Below are 21101 nucleotides of genomic sequence, written 5' to 3'. Positions count from 1 at the left end.
TCCACATCAGGATTTGTTCCATCTGTTCCGAGCCATTTGTCCATATAAAACTGTCACCATTCCGAGCTGGTGACTGACAGGTGAGGCCAGACTTGTACGTTTTTCATCTCAGAGTCAGAAATTCTCTGGTGTGTCTTTCTCACTAAAACAAATGGCCTAAAAGACACAAAGAGCTTCTCTATGCAGGACCATTTTCCCCTGTTTGGTTTGTTGTGTTGCTCATTGAAATACTTAGCTCACCCTCACTCAGCGCAAGAGCAGACCAACCTCCATCCTTATCTTGATGGACGTGGTAGAACCTAAGGGGGAGGCTGGACCACGTGACCTCAGAGGTCTTCCCAGCAGCACTGAAATGCAGCCGCCCCCAGGGCTGAACGGGGCATTGGTTCAGGGGCCACACGACTGCTGCGCCCCTAGGGACAGACGTCTCCTTTTGCCGTCCTTCCATGTAAGAAGTGCACGTCTCAGGGAGCTGGTGGCACTTGTCCAAGAACAATGTGCCTTCAGCAGCCTTTGTGTGTGCTCACTGAAGAGAATGGGGATGGAAATTGTTTAATGAAAAAAAAGTAGCGTAAGCCTCATGAGTTTTTATCTTTTACTCCACGGGTTCCCACATCAGAAGACCTGTTCTACATGAAGTCACGTTTTCTAGGAAGGATTGCTTCTCCTCCCCAAGCTAGCTCTGACAAAAGTCATAATAGAATATTTTACCTAGAATACTCAAGAATCAAGGTGCTTGAATCCAAAAGACAAACAGCATGTTAATAAGCAGAATTGGACACAGCTATTTCCTTTAAGACTTTGGAGTGTGGTGTGTGATTGCCGTGAGCTCCCTGTTGGTGCTGAAGGACTACGTTGCTGTTGTAGACTCGGAATAGAATTTTTTTTCCCCAGTTTTCCCTTCAAGGATACCATGACTGTTTGGCAACACTGAAGTGCGCGGACCAGGCACCATGTTAACGTCATGGCAACACTGGGGCGCCAGGGAGGAGGCAGATGCCGGTTCTGTGACCCGATGTCTCTAGGAACAGAGGTTAGAAAACAAAAGCTCTCTTTCAAAGTGACTTTGTAATATTTCTTTCTCCTTCCTTTGCTATGAAGCCACTTACATAATTGAGTTTGGGTCTACTTAGCAAAGCTACAACCTGCCCAACGCCCAAAGGGTGAATGAACTCCGAGGATGAGAAGAAGGCCCGGGTACGCCCTCCCAGAGCGGAGCTGCGAGGCGCAGGCGGGCACCTGCACCCGCAGGCGGAGTGACCCGTGCGGTGACGGAGGGCGGACTGAGAAACCACGGATGCGTAAAATACGCAAAATAGGCAAGTTCTCAGTCATTTTTTCCTTCCCCCGAGGGAGAAGAAGGAGGTGTAGTTAGATCGTCATGCTTGAAGCTGGGGTTGTTTTGATCAGATCCACTCAAGAACTGCCTCCCTCCACGCCTCCTTGAAGATGTTCCTGGCTGTTCCGACGTCGCATTGAAGTTGTGGCACAAAGAACAAGGTAGGGACCTACGTGGCGCAGACACTCCACGTTCAGAGGATGAGAAAGTAACCCGGATAGTTACTGTCAGCGCTACTGGTTTCGTACGGTTTCCCTTCCAGTTTTCTCAAAGTAAGATTCTTCCTGAGTGCCCTTTATGACACCTTTGGACGAGGCAACAGGGACCCATAAGGACACGTGCCCCTTGGGGGCTCTGCTGGGACCGTTACGATCAAGTGGCAGGTTGGAAAGGCTCCAACTCCACAAATGTTTAATAATCTCTGCCCCCGCCTTGTGCTCTGGTGGTGAGTTTTCCAAAGGACCAATTTAGTTTCATGGCACATTGTACAAGGAGGCTTGAGATTCTGAATGCCTTGGGGACAGAAACTGCTTTACCCAACTTTGTCCCCACAGTGTCAAGACAGTGACGCTCCACAGGGGGCGGTTTTGCCACTCAGGGAACATTCTGCAACGTCTGGAGGATTTGGGGTCGTCACACTTGGGGCGGAGGGGGTCTCCTGCTGGCATCTGGGGTAGAGGCGGGGGGTGCTGGCAGACATCCCACATGGTGCAGGGCAGCAACCGCCAATAAATAACCAACCCCAAATGTCAGCAGTGTCGAGGTTGAGAAAACCTGATTTAGCATCTGACTCCTCGCACAGAAAATATTCTAATAAACGCTAATTTCATTTTTCCAGAAATAGTCTGCTAGATAGTTATAACAACAAATTGAATCATGTCCTCTTTTATCATTACATTTCCACCCCCGGGACAACTAGCTCACATCATAAAATTATCATAGTTCTGAAAAAATAACGGAAAAGTTCTGAAGCCCTGTATTATCCCGCAGGGGGCTGGTTACCGGTGGGAGTGGTGTTGAATGACTGCTGGTTTTCTTGTATACCACCTTCCTTTGAGCTTTTGACCTCTTGTGCACACATGCGTGTAAGCCTAATTATTTTGCATTTATATTTTGTAATGCTTTGTATTTTATCACATACATTTTATCATATGACTGTTTTAAATTCTAGGTGGTCCTGAACGGTTCACCCACAGCGTGTTGGAAAACAACTACTTAGGGCTATTACATTGCTGATTGTACTGTGTCATTAGAGCAGAAATGATGGTTTTAAAACAGTTTTCTGTAAAGAATGCCTCATAAATGTTAAGTAGAAACACACCTATAGGCACAATGAAGTATTCATAGTGGAGGTGACAGATGGAGGGGCTTCCACTGATTGTGTAGCGGAGGGGCCCGAGCCCCACCCCTGAGGGTGTCTGATTTCACCATTTGCTTGTGATTAACCTGAAATCTGAGTAGACCTGGAAAATGCAAACACCATCATTAAGAAGCAAATTGTTGCTAGAGTATCTCTTTCGTATTTGACTGCCAGGAACCAACTGAGAAAACGGTGATACAGACAGATGTCCCCCACATTCCTACCTCACTGCCTTTCTTGTCAGCATCGTGTCCCCCAAAGGGGTCCTACTCTCGTTGAAGAAAAACAAAAAACTTGAATAATCCAAACTATCCCCAAGTCTATACCTACCTCTTTTTTTTTTTTTTTTTTTTTTTGAGTAACTGATTTTTTTCTTCTCAGAATGCTGGAGTCACAGCTCATTAGCCATCTTCTCTTGACAGCGATACAGCTTCTCACTGGGCTTTTTGTAAATGCCATCATTGTGGTTGTGCACGGCACGGGCTTGCTCAAGCACAGAAAGATGATTCCGTTGGAGGCCCTTGTTTCCTGCCTGGCGATGTCCAGGATCTGTCTAGAGCTGGCCATCTTCTACCTTAATCTGGCTGTTTTTAACTTGATTGACATCCGTCAGTTTGTGGGGAAGTTTGTAATTCTCTCCTTTGTAAATGAATTGGGGCTGTGGTTTGCCACATGGCTCAGCGTCTTCTACTGCATCAAGATTGCCAGGATCGCTCACCCTCTCTTCCTCTGGTTGAAGCTGAAGATCTCCAAGCTGGTTCCTTGGCTGATTCTGGGGTCCCTCCTACATGCATCTAGCACCTGTGTCTTCCACAGCAAACAGCCATGGATCTTTTCCGAAGACCTCCTGGGCTTTTCCTCTCAAAATGCAACAGCTGAAAGCGAAGACATCGCTACTTTGCGGTTCACCCTTCTCTTCGCTGAGCTCTCCTTGCCATCACTCATCTTCCTCGTTTCTGCCCTGCTCTTGCTGTTCTCCCTGGGGAGACACACCTGGCAGATGAGAAACACAGCCACAGGCCCTTGCCCCCGTGCGCGCGTCAGGTCCCTCCTGTCCATCTTCGCCTTCCTGGTCCTCTACCTCTGCCACTACCTGATGGTTCTTTTGCTCTTTTCTCAAGTTTTCAAACTTACAAGCCTCAGATTTCTGTTCTGCATCTCGCTGGTTGGTTCCTGCCACTCCGGACACTCTATTATCTTAATTTTAGGAAATCCTAAACTGAAACAAAATGCGGAGAAGTTTCTCCTGCATAGAAAGTGCCGTCAGTGAGAGAGAACTTTGATCCCTTCAAAGAATTGGCCATTCAGTGAGGTAAGAGTGCCTGCCGCGCCTCCCCCAGCCAAACAAAGAGGCCTGTCCATAAATACACAGAACATCAGCTAAAGACTGTTTGTCCAAACTGAGACATTTTTGTGGATTGGTTCCTTTGTCAAAGGGTTACAATGATTTTCAAAGCATAACACATGTGGGTGGATGACATCAGTGTCAGTTTTCTCGCTGTGACGTTATTCCATCTTCTTGCAAGATGTCACCTAGTTGGGGAACGCTGGGTAAGTGGTGGGGGGACCTTTCCATATTGTTTCTTACAACAGCATGTGAATCTACAAGTATTTCCAAATAAAAAGTTCAAAGGAAAATGAAAGCACATGTTTGAACGTGTGGTGTCAGAAGGTGGCATGGATGTCGTGGAGACGCCGTGTGTCTGACGTCCCGTCTCAGAGGATTTGTCCTGACTGAGATGGCCACCTGCTCATTTCTCATCTACCTGGATATTATTTCTGCTCTGCTTGTTAGAGTCACAGACAATAGAACCATTTTTCCCCATCAGATCAGAGAGGAAGCCGAGGACAGCCTGGCCTTCTCTGTCCGTGTAAACAGGTTCACCTTCTCCATGCCGCCAAGATCCCAGGTGCCATGGTGACGTGTCCCATCACCTGGCAAAAAGACAGACAGATGGAAGAGGACGAAGAATCCAGGGCTGAACCCTCATTTTTCTGTTTCCCCTAACTGGACGCACTGAACAGACAATAGCTTGCAGAAATATCTCATTATGCACTTCTGTGCTCAGCTTTGGGACCCTTTCAACTGATGCTGGCAATTTGGAACTCCTATCACATTGCATGTCTTCCCAATGAAGCAACATCAGTAGGCGAGTGGGCTGGGGGTGTCTCCCATCTGCTTGAAGTCACAAATGCATTTTCTATCTGGCTGATGATGTTGGAAGCTAGGAGATATACATATATTTCTAAAACAACTTCAGAATCCTTTAGCTTCTAGTGCAGCAAAAGATGGTCCTCATTTTGGCTACAGCTTGTAGTTCACATGTGATGACAGCAAATGTGTTTAGGTTTGGATTTGCCAGTCACCAATAAAGAGGATTCAAATATCAGTTTACACATCCAGGATATGCAGGCCTGTTTGTACCAATCTGAGGTCTTTGCTTTAGAAGACGCAGGGCAGAGTTCGTCCTCCCAGGTGTGGGAGGGCTCTGAGGCTGCTCCTCCGCTTCCCGCAGGTCTGATACTTTCATCTCCAGAGCCGAATAACAGCCTCCATCTTCCCGCGGTTTCATTTCCCCCCATCCCACTAGGCGGGATGGTTCCTCGCTAACAGTGCTCTCGGGTGGCCAGCTCTGGGAAGAGCCGCTGTGTTCTGGAGGTGTTGATACCTCCTGCTTTGGGGGGGACAGTGAGGAATCGTGTAATTTCTGTTCATCTCAAGTTCAGATGCCTTCTCCCTGAATCGTGGTGTGTATTCCTGCAGGTGGAAAGAGGGAGAGTGGGAGTGATTTCAAATATTTGGGAAAAAACCTGTAAATATACAATTCTCCTGTGGCTTCTTTACTCAGATGCCAAATTCTCATTCAGCTCTGCTCTGATAATGCTGGTTAACGAGATGAATATTAAGGTGTGACTGTCTGGGTACTTAAACATTACCAAGAGTGATATGAAAGATAAGGCGGGCTAAAGCAGACACTTCTGAAAACACTTTCACAGTCTGCTTTCCTGGAAACATATTTCCTCCAGAGACGTTGCCTTGCTATCACGCTGATGGAGATTGCGCAGGACACGAGTAGCTCCACTGTAGAAGCAAAACAGACTCTGCGCTTTGTCTCTCCAGAGCCGCCCTCGTCTGGACTCCCTCCCGAGCCTTGACGAATTTGTTTGTCCCGCTCATTTAGCCTGGGGTTAGCTTCCATAGTGGTACGGCATCGTCCTCCACCCCATCTCTGCATTTTTTGAGATGGGGCCAGACACTGTCGCCCCAGGAGCCTTGGTTGCAGGATCACACACCCACGGGTCAGGAGGGAGGACTGCTGACTGCAGGATGAGGCACTGTCCCCCATTCCTCCACTTCCTGGGGCTCCTCCAGGAGATGCAGTGCCCCTGCTCAGCCAGGAGCCAAGGAGATGGGCAATGAGGCAGGCTCTTCTGAGAAAGGGGCCCACAGGAGTATTCCATTCCATTTCAAAGAGAGGGTTTGATGAGTGCCCCCAAACCAGAAGATGCGTCTTGCTGCGTGTGTCCAGTTCTCCATCCTTGTTTTGACTCCTTCAGCACCCAAGTTCCAGGTTTTTTTTTTCTCAGTGCTCCAATTCTCCAGGGTTTCAGTGACCGTGCAACAGCGACTTCCACCGAGAAGGCTAAATCTGTGTGCTTATGTAAACAGATTTCTCAAAATGTAAATGCTCTCACAATTTGAATATTAGAAGATAAACGCCACAGTTTTAAAAGTCTCGCAAATTAAAATTGCCTTTTAAATTCTCAGGCTCTCATTCCAGTGTAGTAACTGCTTGAAGTTAAGGTAATCTGGACCTGGAAAGGGTAGGAAGATGTGAACATTTAATGTCTACCCGCCTTCTTTAGGCTAACGACCACCCATTCTAGAGCCTTCAGACAGTTTAAATATTACACCTCGTTACATACCTAAGTGCTGTCATTCTTGTCAGATTATAAATATTCTAATTTTAGCCTTGGGAAATACAGTTTCCAAAACTTTTCTGCGTGTAGACCTACATCTCTTTGGTTGAGAGGAGGGACGGGTTGTCAGAATTTTCCAAGAAAGAAAAGAAGCTAGCCAGATCACCCAAGTCAACTCTGGCCATCAGTGGGATGACAGATGATACAGACAGATGGCACCCACATTGGAGAAAAATCCAAATGTAGGGGCAGGGAGACCCACATGTCTGAAAAGCGGTCTTACTAGGGTATGAGTTTGGAATCACATTACAGATTGTATTAACATACACTTAATGTCAGTGGGATATTCTGCTTTTAAAAAATTATTCTTTTGCCACCTAATCATTGTAGACAGTCATCTGAAAACTTCATTTCAGGGAGAAGGCTAGGGACTGGGAAAATCTGCCTCAATAAGCTGAAAACACTAAGCTTTTGGGGAGAGTCAACAGAAGTTCAGAGAGCTGGAGGGCCTGTGTCTCCCTGCCTTTCTATGCAAAGCTAGCACCTTCCTCTCTCTCCTCGATATATTTGATCATCTGACGCATCACTCCACACCTTCGCAGGACAAAATAATGATTGTTTTTAAGATGTGACGGAAACATTTGGCTTCATATCTGTGACATCTGGATCTACTTAATCCTTCTGGTTGGGGGTCAGGTTGGTGATTTTATCCTATAATTTAAAACATATTCAAATCAATGACGTGTGGGTTTCTTTCTCTCCTTCCGGTGTTCTGTTTGTTTCTGTTTTAAATGTTTCTCCACAAGATCATCAGTGTAACAAAATTTTGAATAAAATATCTACTTACATCTGTGAAAACATGTCCATTTTTAAAATGAAGAGTAAGGATTCATCTTACTTAAACCTCAACAATCCTGAGGAATAAAACACATTGTGACCCTGTTTCTGTTTTTGAGGTTGGAATGCATGATCTTAAGTGAAATCTTCAGTCTCTGTTAACTAAACTCTCTTCTTTCTATAGCTGTACAAGTAATGCAATATAAGCAAATGCTAGCGTGTAACCAGGTGGACTTTGAATTTGGGATATCTTTCTTATCACTCTCTAAGGCCCCACGGCTAGGCTGGGCCCCGCACTTGGTAAGCGTGCTCTGAATGACCTCAATTCCAGAACCACTGGGGAAACTTCAGATTCTTTTGAAGATAAGCAGGTGGAAAAGGGTTGGAAAAAATAAGTGGCCAATAATGGGATAGGATGTTGTCTTACTAAATATACGGAATGCCCTCTGGCCGCAAGCTCACTCCCGTGGACACCAAATGCTGTGCTTGCGACTGCAAGTTAATGCATCTTACTTCACTTGAAACCCAGAGAATTGGCTTCCAGAAAGCCTTGACCAGATATAGTCAAAAAGCTCAGAGAAATATTCCCCAGTATATTCACCACTGCCTGTCTGCTGTCATACTTGAAGTTCTTGAAACAAGGGCTGGTGTCTTTGATCATGGAGGCATGATGTCTTTAACAGCACGGGGTGAGGGTGGATGTGGAGGCCGACTCTATGGGAGGAAAGAGGAAACCTTGAGCATCATATTTTAGACTGGGGGGCTAAGTGGATTTGTGTAACACTTTACAAAGACTGGAAACTCGTCCATACACAAGGCAAACCACTGACTTCCAAAGCCAGTAACCTGGTCCGTTCAGCTCCTTCTACAACTGCACCTGCTTCTTTGGGTCATTTAAGCAGCTTCTAAGCAATGCCATAAGCACAGGGATGAGCTGATCCTCTGTTCCTTGATCTGTAAAATGGGGATAATAATGATAGATTCCACACACGTCACAAAGTTCCAGGTACATGACTGTGAGCGCTGATGAACGCAACCCCCAGGTAAAGAGAAACACAGTCACAAGTGATCTCCAGCAACACCTTGGGAGGGGAGGGAGCACTGGAAAGGAGCTTGTTGAACAACAGAGGGTCATAAAGCCTGATTTGGACTCTACATCCATACCCATGAGCTGGGTAACTTGATGAGCCTGCGCCTCATGTTTCCTCATCTTCAAAATGAGGGTACAGATAATTCCAGGCTGAACGAGTTATGTTGATGAGCCAGTGGAATCCATGCCTGGCTGACAACGAGGGTTGTTTTTTTGTTGTTAAACGTGACCACTTTTGACCTGCAAAAATGACAGTTTCATACACATCAGCCTAATAACCAATCAAAGAAACAATCACGGGGTTTGGACAAGAGCTGATTCCAGATGAAGGAAGCAGCAGGTGTAGATTTATCTGGCAAAGAAAGGAAATAAAAACATAGGAAAGTGCAAGAGTGAAAGGGGAAATGAAGGGCGTATCAGATGGCTTTGCCACGGTGATGATGGGGCCAACGTTTCAGTCCTCATGGCCATGAGTTCCCTCCCATGTCCGTTGCCTGATGGCTGTGGATCTGCAGCAGCCCTCTTGCTGTTCTGAGTTCCGAAGGAGCAGCCGCAGTTTGGGATGTGCTGCTTGTGGGCAGAGGGAAAAGAACAAAGGCTGGGGAGTCACACTGCAGTCCTAAAGCTTCTGCTGTATCACTCCCAGGGGCAAGTGGCCGAATCCGATGTAAAGAGGGGAGAGAGATGAAATCTTATAGCAGCTATTTGGGAATAAAAATGACTCTACCATATGGGAAAGTAAAATGGTGAAGCTGCTATGCAAAACAGCCTGGTGGTTCCTCTGAAAGTTAAACACAGAATCACCACATGACCCAGCAATTCCACTCCCAAGTACATGCCCAGGAGAACTGAAAACAGAGGCTGGAACCAGACACCTGTACTTGGATATTCACAGCAGCATTGTTCACAATCGCCCAAAAGTGGAAACAACCCTGGTGTCCATCAACAGATAAATGGGTTAAAAAAAGTGTAATAAACACACAGTGGAATATTATGCAGCCATAAAAAGGAATGGAATTCTGACACATGCTGCATGAAACTTTAACACTATAGATGACAGAAGACAGACACAAAAGGACAAATCCTGTATGAGTCCAACCAAGAGAAGGCAAATTCCTAGAGACAGAAAGCAGAACAGAGGATACCAGGGGCTGGAGAGAGGAGGGAGTGGGGAGTTACTGCTTAATTGGTACAGAATTTCTCTTTGGGATAATTAAAAAGCTCTTTGATAGTGCTGATGGTTATACAACACTGTGAAAGTACTTAATGCCATTGAATTGTACACTTAAAATCGTAAAGTTTAGGTTATATATATATATATGTAACCAAAACAAAAAAATATATCATAAAAGGAAAGAGGCGAAGGCCGGGTGTGCTATTACCACTACCTTGTGGTACTATTCCTGGGCAAAACAGGCGACAGGTAATTCTCCATATTGACATCCTTATACCAAAACAAGACAAAGACACTACCAAAAAAGAAAATGACAGGCCAGTATCTTTGACGAATACAGATACAAAAATGCTCATCATGAATCAACTCACTGTTAAATCCCAATCAGCCTTCCCCGCTGGAATCAGCTTGTGTTCTGGGAGATAGACAAATATTATGGACCCCAATACTCTTAGAATCTAAATAGGTAATTACCATTTTAATACAAAGTCCTCCTCCTCAAAGTACACAGGCTTTTACAGACCCCTGAGCCTAAGAATTTGCAGTGACTGTTTAGAATAAAGCAAAAAAAAAAAAAAAATCAAGTCCTCTGACATCATCTTTAAAAAGTTCATCTCAAGAGTCAAACTCAAAGAAATGTAAAAAAGTAGATTTCATCCTTTCTTTCTTTTTTTAATGGGTAGAGGGTGCTTGGGGCAAATTTTCTGGAATAATAATTACTACCCCTCAGGGCATCGAAGTTGTGCCTGATTGGCTCTTGTAAAGAATTTTAAAGACTGATTCAGTCACTGGTAGCTAATCTAGAGTGAACAAATTGATTATGAATGGCGTGCTTCCAGAACATTCAAAATAAAAACACCTCCCTGGATGGAAGCAGTTTCTGTCAACACGAACCCCCGGAGGGAGCACACTGGGAGTGCATCTTTGGGGCAGTTGTCCTTGTCCAGTAATGAATGTAACCAGGGTTTAGTGCCGCTAACTCAGCAGAGCAATTCCATCTGAAAACGTAGCAATATTTTTTCCTCCCCTTGCTTTGGGTTTTGTTATCCTCCAGGCTTCTGCCCTGCAAATCGTGGCTGATTCAGCAACTCTCACGCCCGGGTCCGCGGCCTTGCGCGTATCCCCTCCTTCTAAGGATTCCCGGCCGGATGCCAAGTGTGACCAGCTCCCGGTCTCCCTGTTTTTACAGGAGGAGAATGAACGGACCTCTTGTGAAATAACTCTCCAACGTGTTCACCTCAGGGTTTTAAATCACACCGGAGAGAGCAAAAATAAAATAAAGTGGAACAGGGCAGACAGGCCAGCAAAGACAAACTGGGAAAGGAGCCTCAAGCCCTTGGGGTTAAGCCTTCTGGGGCCAAGATCCACTGAGACTGGGAGGTTTCCGGCTCAAGGGCGGAGCATTCCGATGGGACTGTGAGCTCCAAGGAGGTCCAGCCGTACTCTTACTGGGCCAGTGGGGATTTTTAGCTTTTTAATTAGATTTTTTATTTATTGCAAATAATGTAATAACGACTAATAAATAGTGAGGAAGAAAATCATCCACAGTTCACATCCCCATAAATCAGCCATTGGGATCAGCCCGTGTTCCCATTCAAATGCTGTGAATAAAAATATTTAATTTTCACCTGATTATCAGCATGACAAAGGTATATTTTTATAAATTTTCATTTCCCTTATTATGTTAAGTATTTTCTCATTGATCATTTTAATGACTACAGAATATTCTATTGAGCTGATCTATAGCACAGTGCCCAGAAATAGGGGCAATTAATATACATTTGTTGGAAAGATGAATGACTACGGTTTACCTACCTACCTCCTTCTTGGGAGGGCATTGAGTGTGCCTCCATTTTTACTATTATAAATAATATTTAATTGGTATTATTGTTTTTCCTACTCTTTGCATAATTTCATTAGGAAAAGTTCTTAGAAATAGGATTCCCAGGTCAGTGGCCATTAAGTGCATCAGCAAATTCCTTTCTAAGGAGACTGCATGGGTTCGCTGGCTTGTCACTTAGCAGTGCACAGAACTGCTAGGTTTTTTATCTCCTGACTGGCACTGCTTGGTTAAGACTTTTTTTTACATTTCCTAATTTCATAGGTGCAGAGGGAAAAACTTCAATTTGCACATCTCTCTTTTAAAATAATTATTGAATAACTTTTCCTTTTCATCTTCACTCTATAAGCCTTTTCCTATGGCCTGACACAAAGATAATCAGCTTTTAATTTTCTCAGTAAACCTCGTTTCATGGAGTTGGAGACATTCAAACGGCGTGGGGGGTGTCCTGCACCGGCTCTGTCCGGCAAAGAGGACAAGTTTGAGTCACTGGACTCTCCCCGACCACCCTTAGCCCAGAGCCTGGCCCGCAGTGGCTGTCACTGCACGCTGTCACTAAATGCTTCAAGGTCAGAGGCTGAAGGCACAAGGTGGCTCCCAGTTTGCAAGGAAGGTTCTCAGGTGGGATGTGCATCAAAGACCATGAGGTTGTTACTAACAGTCCTCCCTGAAGCCCTCATGGGGTTGGCAACCTACCTCACACTTCACATGGGCTGGTCTGTCCTCACATGGTCACAAAGGTTGTTTAGTAAATCCTCACAGCGTTGTAGAAAGCATCCTCATTTTCACCCTCACTTTCCAGATTCGGGACCGGGGCCCTCAGGGATGTTGGCGTTTGCCCAGGATGCCTCGGCCATGAGGATCCAAGCTCAGGTGACCTGACCCCACAGCCCTGCTCGGGGAGCCTGCCCCACAGCGCTGGGGCACAGGGACAGCCGGGGCCGGGTGTTAGACCTTCAGAATCTCGCCTGAAGTAAAGTATACCCAGCAGGAAGGTCACAGGTGTGTTCAACGATTACACCTTGTCTTCTTTATTTCTTTTTAGAAATTAATGTTGAGTCCATAATACACGAAAGCTCCCTGGATGATGACGGCGACCACGGCCACTAACTGGCTTGATCTCAATATTTTAAAAAACTGAGACCTGAGGCAGGTGTTACTGATCCCACGACAAGTGAGGAACGGAGTGACCAGCACAGCCATGATTTGCAGCCGGGTCTCCTAACGCATCTGCACAAGGAGGGACAGGACGGCAAGGCCGGTCCTGAGGGGGTGCCGGGGACCAGGCGCTCAGCACCGGGTGAGGCACAGCCGACTACGGATGATGGAGGCCTCAGCGAGCGGAAACCACGTGAACAAGAAGGTGGCCGGAGAGGCCAGGAGAGAGGCTGGCACGTGGCTGAAGGGAGCCTTTGCTCAGTAGGAGACCAGACACAGGAGGAGGAGCGATGGGCAGGCGGAGATGGGAGACACTCCAGAAGTGTTGCTGGGGCCTCCCTGGGGCAGCGACAGACGGGATGGAGGGTCCAGGGCTGGCGGGAGTTCACCTGGAGCAGGAGAAGGAGCTAAGGAAGGAGGTGGCGAGGGGCCTCGTGGTTCCTGTGCCGCAGGGGCTGAGGACGCAGGGCGGGACCGGTGCTCAGGGAATTCCCGACGCCCTGCCCGCAGACTGGCTGGGAAGTTCTGCAGAACCCCTGCGGATGGGTTTCACACAGTGGGGGACCCCCAAGTCACACTGTGGGGATGACAAGGTCCAGTGTAAGGGGCTGGGCTAGACCCCAAAACCAAGACTGATTCTCCAGAACCTCCCATCGGTTTAGCAGTGAGCCACGCCTCCTCACGTACTTCCCGGGGTCCCGGGTTTCTCCAGGTCAACAGTCTCCTTGGATTAAACAGTGAAAACCTGAAAGGGGGCCACGGAGGAGACCCTTCTCCTCATTGTTCTCGACCAGGTTTCTCAGCTCCAACACAGTCGGCAGTTGGTACTGGGCAATCATTTGTGGGTGACAGGCTGTCCTGGGCGCTGGGAGTGCATGGCGGTGCCCTTGGCCTCCGCCCATTAGAGGCCAGGCGCACCTCCCCTCCCTTGTGTGACAGCAAAAAAAAAAGTCCCCAGATGTTGCCACATGTCCCCAGGGGACAAAAATCACCCCCAGGGTGGGAACAACTGTCTTAGCAGAACTCATTTATTTTCCTTGAAGAAGGAAAATGGTCTAATAAATGTGTAGATGAAGATTTTTATAATTTAAAAGTGATCCGTGACCATCATACTAATGACGCAGTTAAACAATAGAGCATTGAGTGTCTGTGGAGATCACCTTCCAGATAAAACTCAGAACTGTGTCATTTGAACCAGATTCAGATCCTGTCTGTCTTGTTCTTTCTCCCAGGAAGTTTTCTCTGGACATGTTCTCCTGTTTCTGATTCCAAACCACTGTTTATTGCCTCTAAGAAACAGCTGTTGTGTCCCCAGAGTGAGGACATCTCAGTGATACTGGGCATGTACCTGAGTTCTGGGAGCGTTGCTGGGCTTAATCAACTTATGGGTACAAAATTCAGGGCGTTGGGACAGAAATCTGAAGAGAAAAGCAAAGCTTTGTGTGGCTTCAGAAGTGTGTGTGGTTAATATTTGCACATTTCAGTTTGCAAACATTAACTACTACATGTAAAATAGATGAACAAGTTTCTACTGTACAGAACAGGGAACTATACACAGTATCTAATAGTAACCTATGAAAATGAATATATGTATGTATATGTATGAGTGAGACACTATGCTGTACACCAGAAATTGACACACTGTAAACTGAATATACTTCAATTAAAAAAAAGTCTGTGTGGTGAATAGCCCTCTCCTTTTGTTTGCAGTTCGTCTTATGGAGAACACTGCTCCTGAAGCTCAGACTATCTGATGCTCTGAGTGGATTTTAGGGACACAGTCCAGATGGGGGCGACTGCAGCAGAGGAAGATAAGGCCAGATGCATCTCTTCCACGGGGTCTGCCGTCTGCATTCTGGGTCACTGGGGGTGCAGACAAGCTTCTGCAAAGAGTCTGAGGGTGTCTCCAGCAGCGCCATCCATCATTTCTTTTTAAACACGGGGAGGGAGAGGTCAAGCCAAGCAGGCAGGCTATCTGGCCAGCAGTGTCATTTCCCTCCGCCTCCTTCCTGAGAAGCTGTGTGTGGCCGCTCTCAGAGCTGGGGACAGCCCTGTCCCCTGAAGAGGGCTTGCAGCAAAGGCAGTTTAGGGACTGTGCCATACCGGATGGGAGTGTGTGGAGACCTCCCTGCAACCAGGCACAGGCTGATGGCTCTCTGGAGACCCTGACCCAGAAAGGAGGGTGAGTCTAACAAGGGATGTTCAGTGTAACAAGGAGCCCTGGGGTAACAGTGTGACTTTGTTTCATTTTTTTTTCTTTCCAAATGCCAAATGGGATCAAGACAGAGAGCTGGGGTAACACATAAATATACGTCTTTACCAAGACTTACAGATAAACTGCGTATTGACAGAATTTGGGGCAGGACAGGTCTTTCTGAGCAGAATCTTAAAATAAAAAAATTAGCAGGTCTGATGACATAAACATTTCAAATATGTCTATAGAAAAAAGTCTCAAAGATAAGCATCAGAATACGGGGAAACCATCACAGCCTATGTATGTAACAGAATTATTTACATAGTAAGGACTCTCAAAAGCAACAAGAAAAGGACAAGTGTGCTCAACAGTCATCAAAAGATAGGAAGTAGGTGATTCAACAAAGGCCAGAAAGTGCATGAGAAGTTTGTTACCAAAGTGCAAACTGGAACAACAAGTGGGTAGAATTGTTCAGCTGGCAGGTCGACGGTGGTGAAGGATGCGGTGGCCGGAGCTGGAGTTTCCTGCGGGGTGGCGGGCAAGGCGTGCGGGTGGGTTTGGTATCAGCACAGCGTTTTGGACAACCATTGACCGGTGTACTTGAGACGTGAAAGTCTGAATGCTTTGTCCCGGCAAGTCCACAGCTAAGCTCTTAGTATCAGGAAACAATAAGAGCTCCATCCAAAAATTTAGAAAGCTTTGTGCTGTGGTTTTCCACGAAGGCAAAAATGTGAAAAACCCCTCCACGACCAGGAGAGAGTTTAAATAAACCCCAGGTAAATCCATACCAAGGAATAATCCTGTAGCTATTAAAATTATTTACATTAACCTACACTTACGGACATGAGGATATTTATAAAATGGAAAAATAGATGTAAGGTAATCTATGTGATTTTATTTATGTAAAACTATGTAAGTATACTTACATATACTCATAAATAAATCTATAGAAAAATTGGAATTATATATATCAAAATATTATTCAGTAGATATCTCTAGATTTGTAAATTAGACTGATTTCATTTCTTCTTCTCCTATCTGTAGTTGCTAATATATTGACAAGCAACTTGTATTATTTGTGCAACAAATTAATAATAAAAACAAAATAATAGAAATGAAAAGAGACCCTCTGACTCTGGACCAGACGTTCCGCTGCCTGTTCTGATTCCCGGAACTTGTCCCTGTGTGGGTGGCTCTTTCTGACGTCTCACTTTCTGCCTGACACTCCAAGCTGGGCCTTGGGCTAAATCCTCCAGCCTCTCGTGAAACTCGTTTTTCCCTCATTTTCATCAGGGCCCACAGCCTGTGTTTACTCCTGCCCAGCTGTTCCCGGCAGGCTCCAGCTACTCCAGGCTTTTGGTATCACACCAGGAACAAGTTCCCAGGAGCAGAATTGAAAGCAAAGGAGGCCTATCGGCACCAGCGGCTGCTTTAAAATATGTAAATCTGGTTTATTGCTCTCCTGCTCAAAATGCTCCATTGTCTTGCCTTCAGATTCAGAATTAAAACCATGCTCTCCGCAGTGTTTATAAGATTCCAAGAAATCTGAGCCCTGGCACCTCTCTGAATTTTTCCCTCTCTCTTCTCCTTACTTGGTTTGAGTGGAACATGATGGCCTCTGTGCTATTCTGGTTAGCACATAAAGTCCGTTTCCACCCCAGGGCCTTTGCACTTGCTTCCCTTGGCCCAGAAAAATGCACAGTCTGCCTCCCTCCCTCCTTATTCAGGTCTCTGCTTGAGTGTCACCCTTGTGAAGAAGCCTTTCCTGATCATCCCATCTAAACAGAACCTTCCCCCTCCTTCCGCTTCCCCTGACTTACCTTTATTTTTCCTCACAGCACCTCAGTCACCACCTGATGATAAAGTACACCTTTATTTGTTCATTTGTTTATCGCCACTCCCGCCTACAACGAAAGCTCCATGACAGGGAGATGGATCCACAAAAGACGTATCTTTTTGTACCACAGTTTCTAAAAAAAAAAACATCTGGTTCGTATTCATTGCTGGGAAGAAAGAGAGGGAACAATAGTAGAAATTAATGAACTAGAAGACAAAGAAGCAAAAATCACAAAAGCAAGAGCCATTTTTAGAAAATAGAAATAAACTATGGACAAAGCAGATTAAATCAAAAAGAGGAAGACAAAAATAAACCACATTAGTGATGACAAAGGAGGCAAAACAGATAAAGGAAAAGTTTTCCAAATTGTGAGAGACTTCCCTGACCAACTCCGTAACGATCAACGGAAGATGCCGCTGGGGTGGGGGCCCTGCTTGCCCTGAGGCCCCCGTGGCGATCTGCACAAGGCTTGTGGGGACAGGCGTGGCCTGTGTGTGGCGGGGGGAGGTTTGAAGCTTATACAGAATTAGAGAATGACCTGAGAGAAAAATCACACAAATCTACATCTTGAAAAGCTGACAAATATCACAAACATCGTAAAATCCAGAAAAACTAACAGGAAATTGTTACTGGTAGCAGTGGCAGTAACTGACTTTCTGCCACGTGTCTGCAACAGCCCCTCCTCGGAGCTGTCCTCTGTGCTCTCTTTATTGCCTCCTCCTATGACAATAATTTAGCAATATTATTCCTTGCAGAGAGAACAGAAAGCTAATTCCATCTTTCCTCCAGCAAGGTTGACAGAATTTGTTTTTTATTATTGATAGCCTGGAATAGCTTCTTTCGGCGCCACCTCTCATAACTGGTCAGGTCACAGCGTGACTTCCCGTGCAGCTTCTTGCTCGGTGGGCCCTCCCAGCAGGACTAGGCAGGGGTGCAGAGTCAAGAGAAGGCCTCAGGGGCCGTGGGTCTTTCCTGGGGGGTGAGGGCAGATGCGGAATCAGGCCAAGTCCCCAGACTCCCGTAGCCTTCATCCCCTAGGCTCTCTGGACACAGCCTCGCACAGCCGCAGACTCAGTGGCAGGTTTACCTTCCCACCTCCCTCCCTGACCTTCCCACTATGGCAGGGCGGGTCCACTCCCCGCAGAGGACAGAGCAGCATCTTCAGATTCTTCTCCTTGAGGTCAAGGGTCAGGTCAGGATGCTCCAGGATCCACAGGGGCAGGCTGATGCCGGGACCACAGGATGGAATGTGGTGCTAGTGGTCCTCTGGCCTTCCTGACAGCCCTCTCCAGCAGGGTGACCCCGGGTGACCCTCGCCCAGGGCAGGGCTGCATGGACCTGGGCAGCTCCTGGAGCTGCTGTACCCGCCCTGCATCCCTGGAGGAGAGCATGACTAGTGTCAGCTTCCTTCTCTTCTTGGCAAGCCCACTGCTGAGCAGGAGACAGCCTGGGGGCAGACAGGAGCAGCTCAAAAGCCGGCATGGGGGCAAGTGGGACCATCTGCTGCATGTGCTTCCGGGTGTCCTTCTCCATGTGTCCTCGGCCCATCCTTCCTCATTCCTGTTGAGTCCTGGCATTGGCCACCCATCCCCGCGCATACCTGGTACCATGAACAAGAATGTGCACCTTGCTTTTACATCTAATGTTTTACTGTTTGTTTCCTGTATGTTTTATATGTTTTTTTGTTGTTCCTCTATTTCTCTGTTACTGCTGTCTTTTTATGTTAAATACATTTATTCTAGTGTACCATTAAAATTCTCTTTTCATTTATTGTACTAAATATTTTCATGTTGTTTTCATTATCATTGCCCTGGGGATGATAATTAATGTCCTCTTGTATAACAATTTAGTTCAGATTATACTAATTTAATTTGTGTATTATGCAAAGACTTTATTCTCACACAGCTCCATTCCTTCCCTCTCCTGTGCGGTGGTCTTGTCACAAATTAGGTCTTTGTACACTGTATGCTCATCAACACAGTTTTGTATTATTTCTTTATTCTGTTGTGCTTTACATTAAGTTGGAGAAAAAAGTTACAAAGAAAACAGTCATTTATACTGTCTTTTATATTTATCTGTGTTCTAACCTCTATTTGGTGCTATTGACTTCTTTGTGTGGATTCAAGTTGCTGTCTTGTGTCTTTTCATTACAACCTGAAGGGCTCCCGTTAGTATTTATTGTAGGGTAGGTCTGTTAGAGACGAATTATCTCAGTTTTTAAAAATATGAGACTATTTTAATTTCTTCTTTATTTCTGAAGGGTAGTTTTGCCAGATATAGAATTCACGCTTGACAGTTTTTCCCCTCAGTGCTTTGAATGTGTCATACAACTGACTCCTGGTTTCCATGGTTTCTGATGAGAAATCAGCCGTCAATCTAAAAGAGAATCAATCACTTGTACAAAATCAGTCACTTTTCTCTTGCTGCTTTCAAGATTCTCTTGGTCTTTGGCTTTTGACAGTTTGATGATGACGATGTGTGTGTGGATCTCTTAAATTTATCCTACTTTGAATTCATTGAGCTACTTGGATGAGTAGATTGATTTTTTTCATGAAAATTGGGTAGTCCTCTGTGGGTTCGTCACCAGTTGTGGGTTCTGGCCAGCAGAAGTCCCACCGAGACAGAATGAATTACTCATGACTCTGGGGAAAAGTCAAGAGAACAAGAGGGAGTCAGGAGCCAACTCCACGAGCCTCTCAAATCTCTCATATTTATTGAGTACAGTTGAAGCAGGAATTTAGGGAAGGACAGGGTGGGATCACAATGAGTACAAAGGCTTTGTTTATTGTTGGTGTTTGGCTCAAGGTCAGAAGACCCTTTTTGGTGAATCATAATCGTGTTGAGCCTTTTAGCTTATCAGGGTGGAACGTAAGAGAATCAGCTGCTTAACAGCTTGGACTCAGGCGGCTGTGCCTGTCTCAGGTTGCCCCCTCAGGGGGGCTTACCCATCATTGGCTAACCAGCCTTCTCACCTCTGAGCCTGCAGCTTTCTATAAGTTGTTTACCATTCCAGCCCAAGGCTGTTTTGGGGATAGAAGACTAACACCAGGCACACCCAGCGTTTATAGCTGGGGGCCTGGGTCATTGCTAAAACCTCAAGGCAGTTACTAAGCACGTCTTCTTTAAGGAGTTAAGTGGCTGGGATCTGTTACAATTTGTTAACCCAGTCATGGGCTCCCACAGTCCTCAAATATCCTTTTTTGTTCCTTCCTCTCTCTCCACTCCTGAGATTCCCATCATTCATATGTTGAGAATTTTTGTTGTGTTCCACAGGTCTCTGAGAGTGTTTATTTTTCTTTTTTTCTTTCTGTTTCTCAAAATAGATAATCTCAATTGACTGCCTTTAAGTTCACTTAGTATGTCTTCTGCCTGCTCAAGTCTGTTTTTGAAATTGAAGTGCATTTTTTATATTAATTATTGTACTTTTCAGCTGCAAAATTTCTGTTTGATTTTTTACATTATTTGCATTCTTTATGGATACTCTCTGGTGAGACATCATATTTCCTTTAGTTCTTTAGACACAGTCTTCTTTACCTCTGAACCTGTTTAAGTGGCTTATTTAAAGTCTTCTTCTAGTAAGTCCAATGCCTGATCTTCCTCAGAGACAATTTCTATTGATTTCAACCTTTCTCCACCCACCTGCTCTATATGGACCATGCTTTCTTGTTTCTTTGCATATTCCATATTTTTTTTGTGGAAAATAAGACATTTAAAATAATACAATGTGGCAACTCTGAAAATCAGATTTCCCTCCGCCTCCCACCCCTGCTCCGCTCTGGATTTTTCTTGTCCTTGTTGTTTCTTTGGTGACTTTTCTGAGCTAATTCTACAAAGTCTGTATGTTTTTCATTTGTGACGCTGCGGTCTCTACTCAGTTAGCTTAGTAGTCAGCTAATGGTTGGGCAGAGATTTCCTCAAATGCCTGGACATCAACGTCCCCTAGTTTTTGTCAGAGGTCTCTATGTGCGTTTTGGATGCTCCTTCAACTCTCAGTCAGGCAGTTGGCAATGCTGATTTTGCCTCCTCTTCCTGATCGCACAGAGCTTCAAAGTCACCAGAGGTGAGCGCTCAGAATCATTTATTCCCTGTCTCCACGGAACTGAATGACCTTGGATGAGTTGCTTTTGCTCATCTGTAGGCTTCATATCCAAACCTGTAAAGGGATGATATTAATATATAATCAAAATAGATTATTAGAAGCACCTTCCTCTCTTAGTGACTGTAAAACAAAAGCATAACTCCTATATTTTAATATATTATTAAATGGATTGTATCTTTCATTTAGATCTTTAATTCATCTAGAAATCATTTTCAGATTTTGTGTAAATACATATTTTTTTCTTTTCTAAAT

At 45.4% G+C, this 21101-nt stretch overlaps 1 protein-coding gene across 1 annotated transcript; it reads left to right on the top strand.

The window, feature by feature from the left end:
* The first annotated feature begins 3081 nt into the window (after positions 1–3081).
* Positions 3082–3969, top strand: TAS2R1 (taste 2 receptor member 1). The gene has a single exon (XM_010990261.3). The coding sequence runs from the start codon at positions 3082–3084 to the stop codon at positions 3967–3969; it is 888 nt and encodes a 295-aa protein (XP_010988563.1).
* The last annotated feature ends 17132 nt before the right edge of the window (positions 3970–21101 follow it).

Source organism: Camelus dromedarius, chromosome 3, assembly GCF_036321535.1.
Source record: "Camelus dromedarius isolate mCamDro1 chromosome 3, mCamDro1.pat, whole genome shotgun sequence".
Taxonomy (NCBI): domain Eukaryota; kingdom Metazoa; phylum Chordata; class Mammalia; order Artiodactyla; family Camelidae; genus Camelus; species Camelus dromedarius.
The sequence above is the reverse complement of the archived record's forward strand: the minus strand, read 5'-3'. Positions and strand labels throughout refer to the sequence as shown.

Excerpts from the sequence above, each read along its gene's own strand:
- TAS2R1 (XM_010990261.3), top strand. The coding sequence starts at position 3,082 with ATGCTGGAGTCACAGCTCATTAGCCATCTTCTCTTGACAGCGATACAG.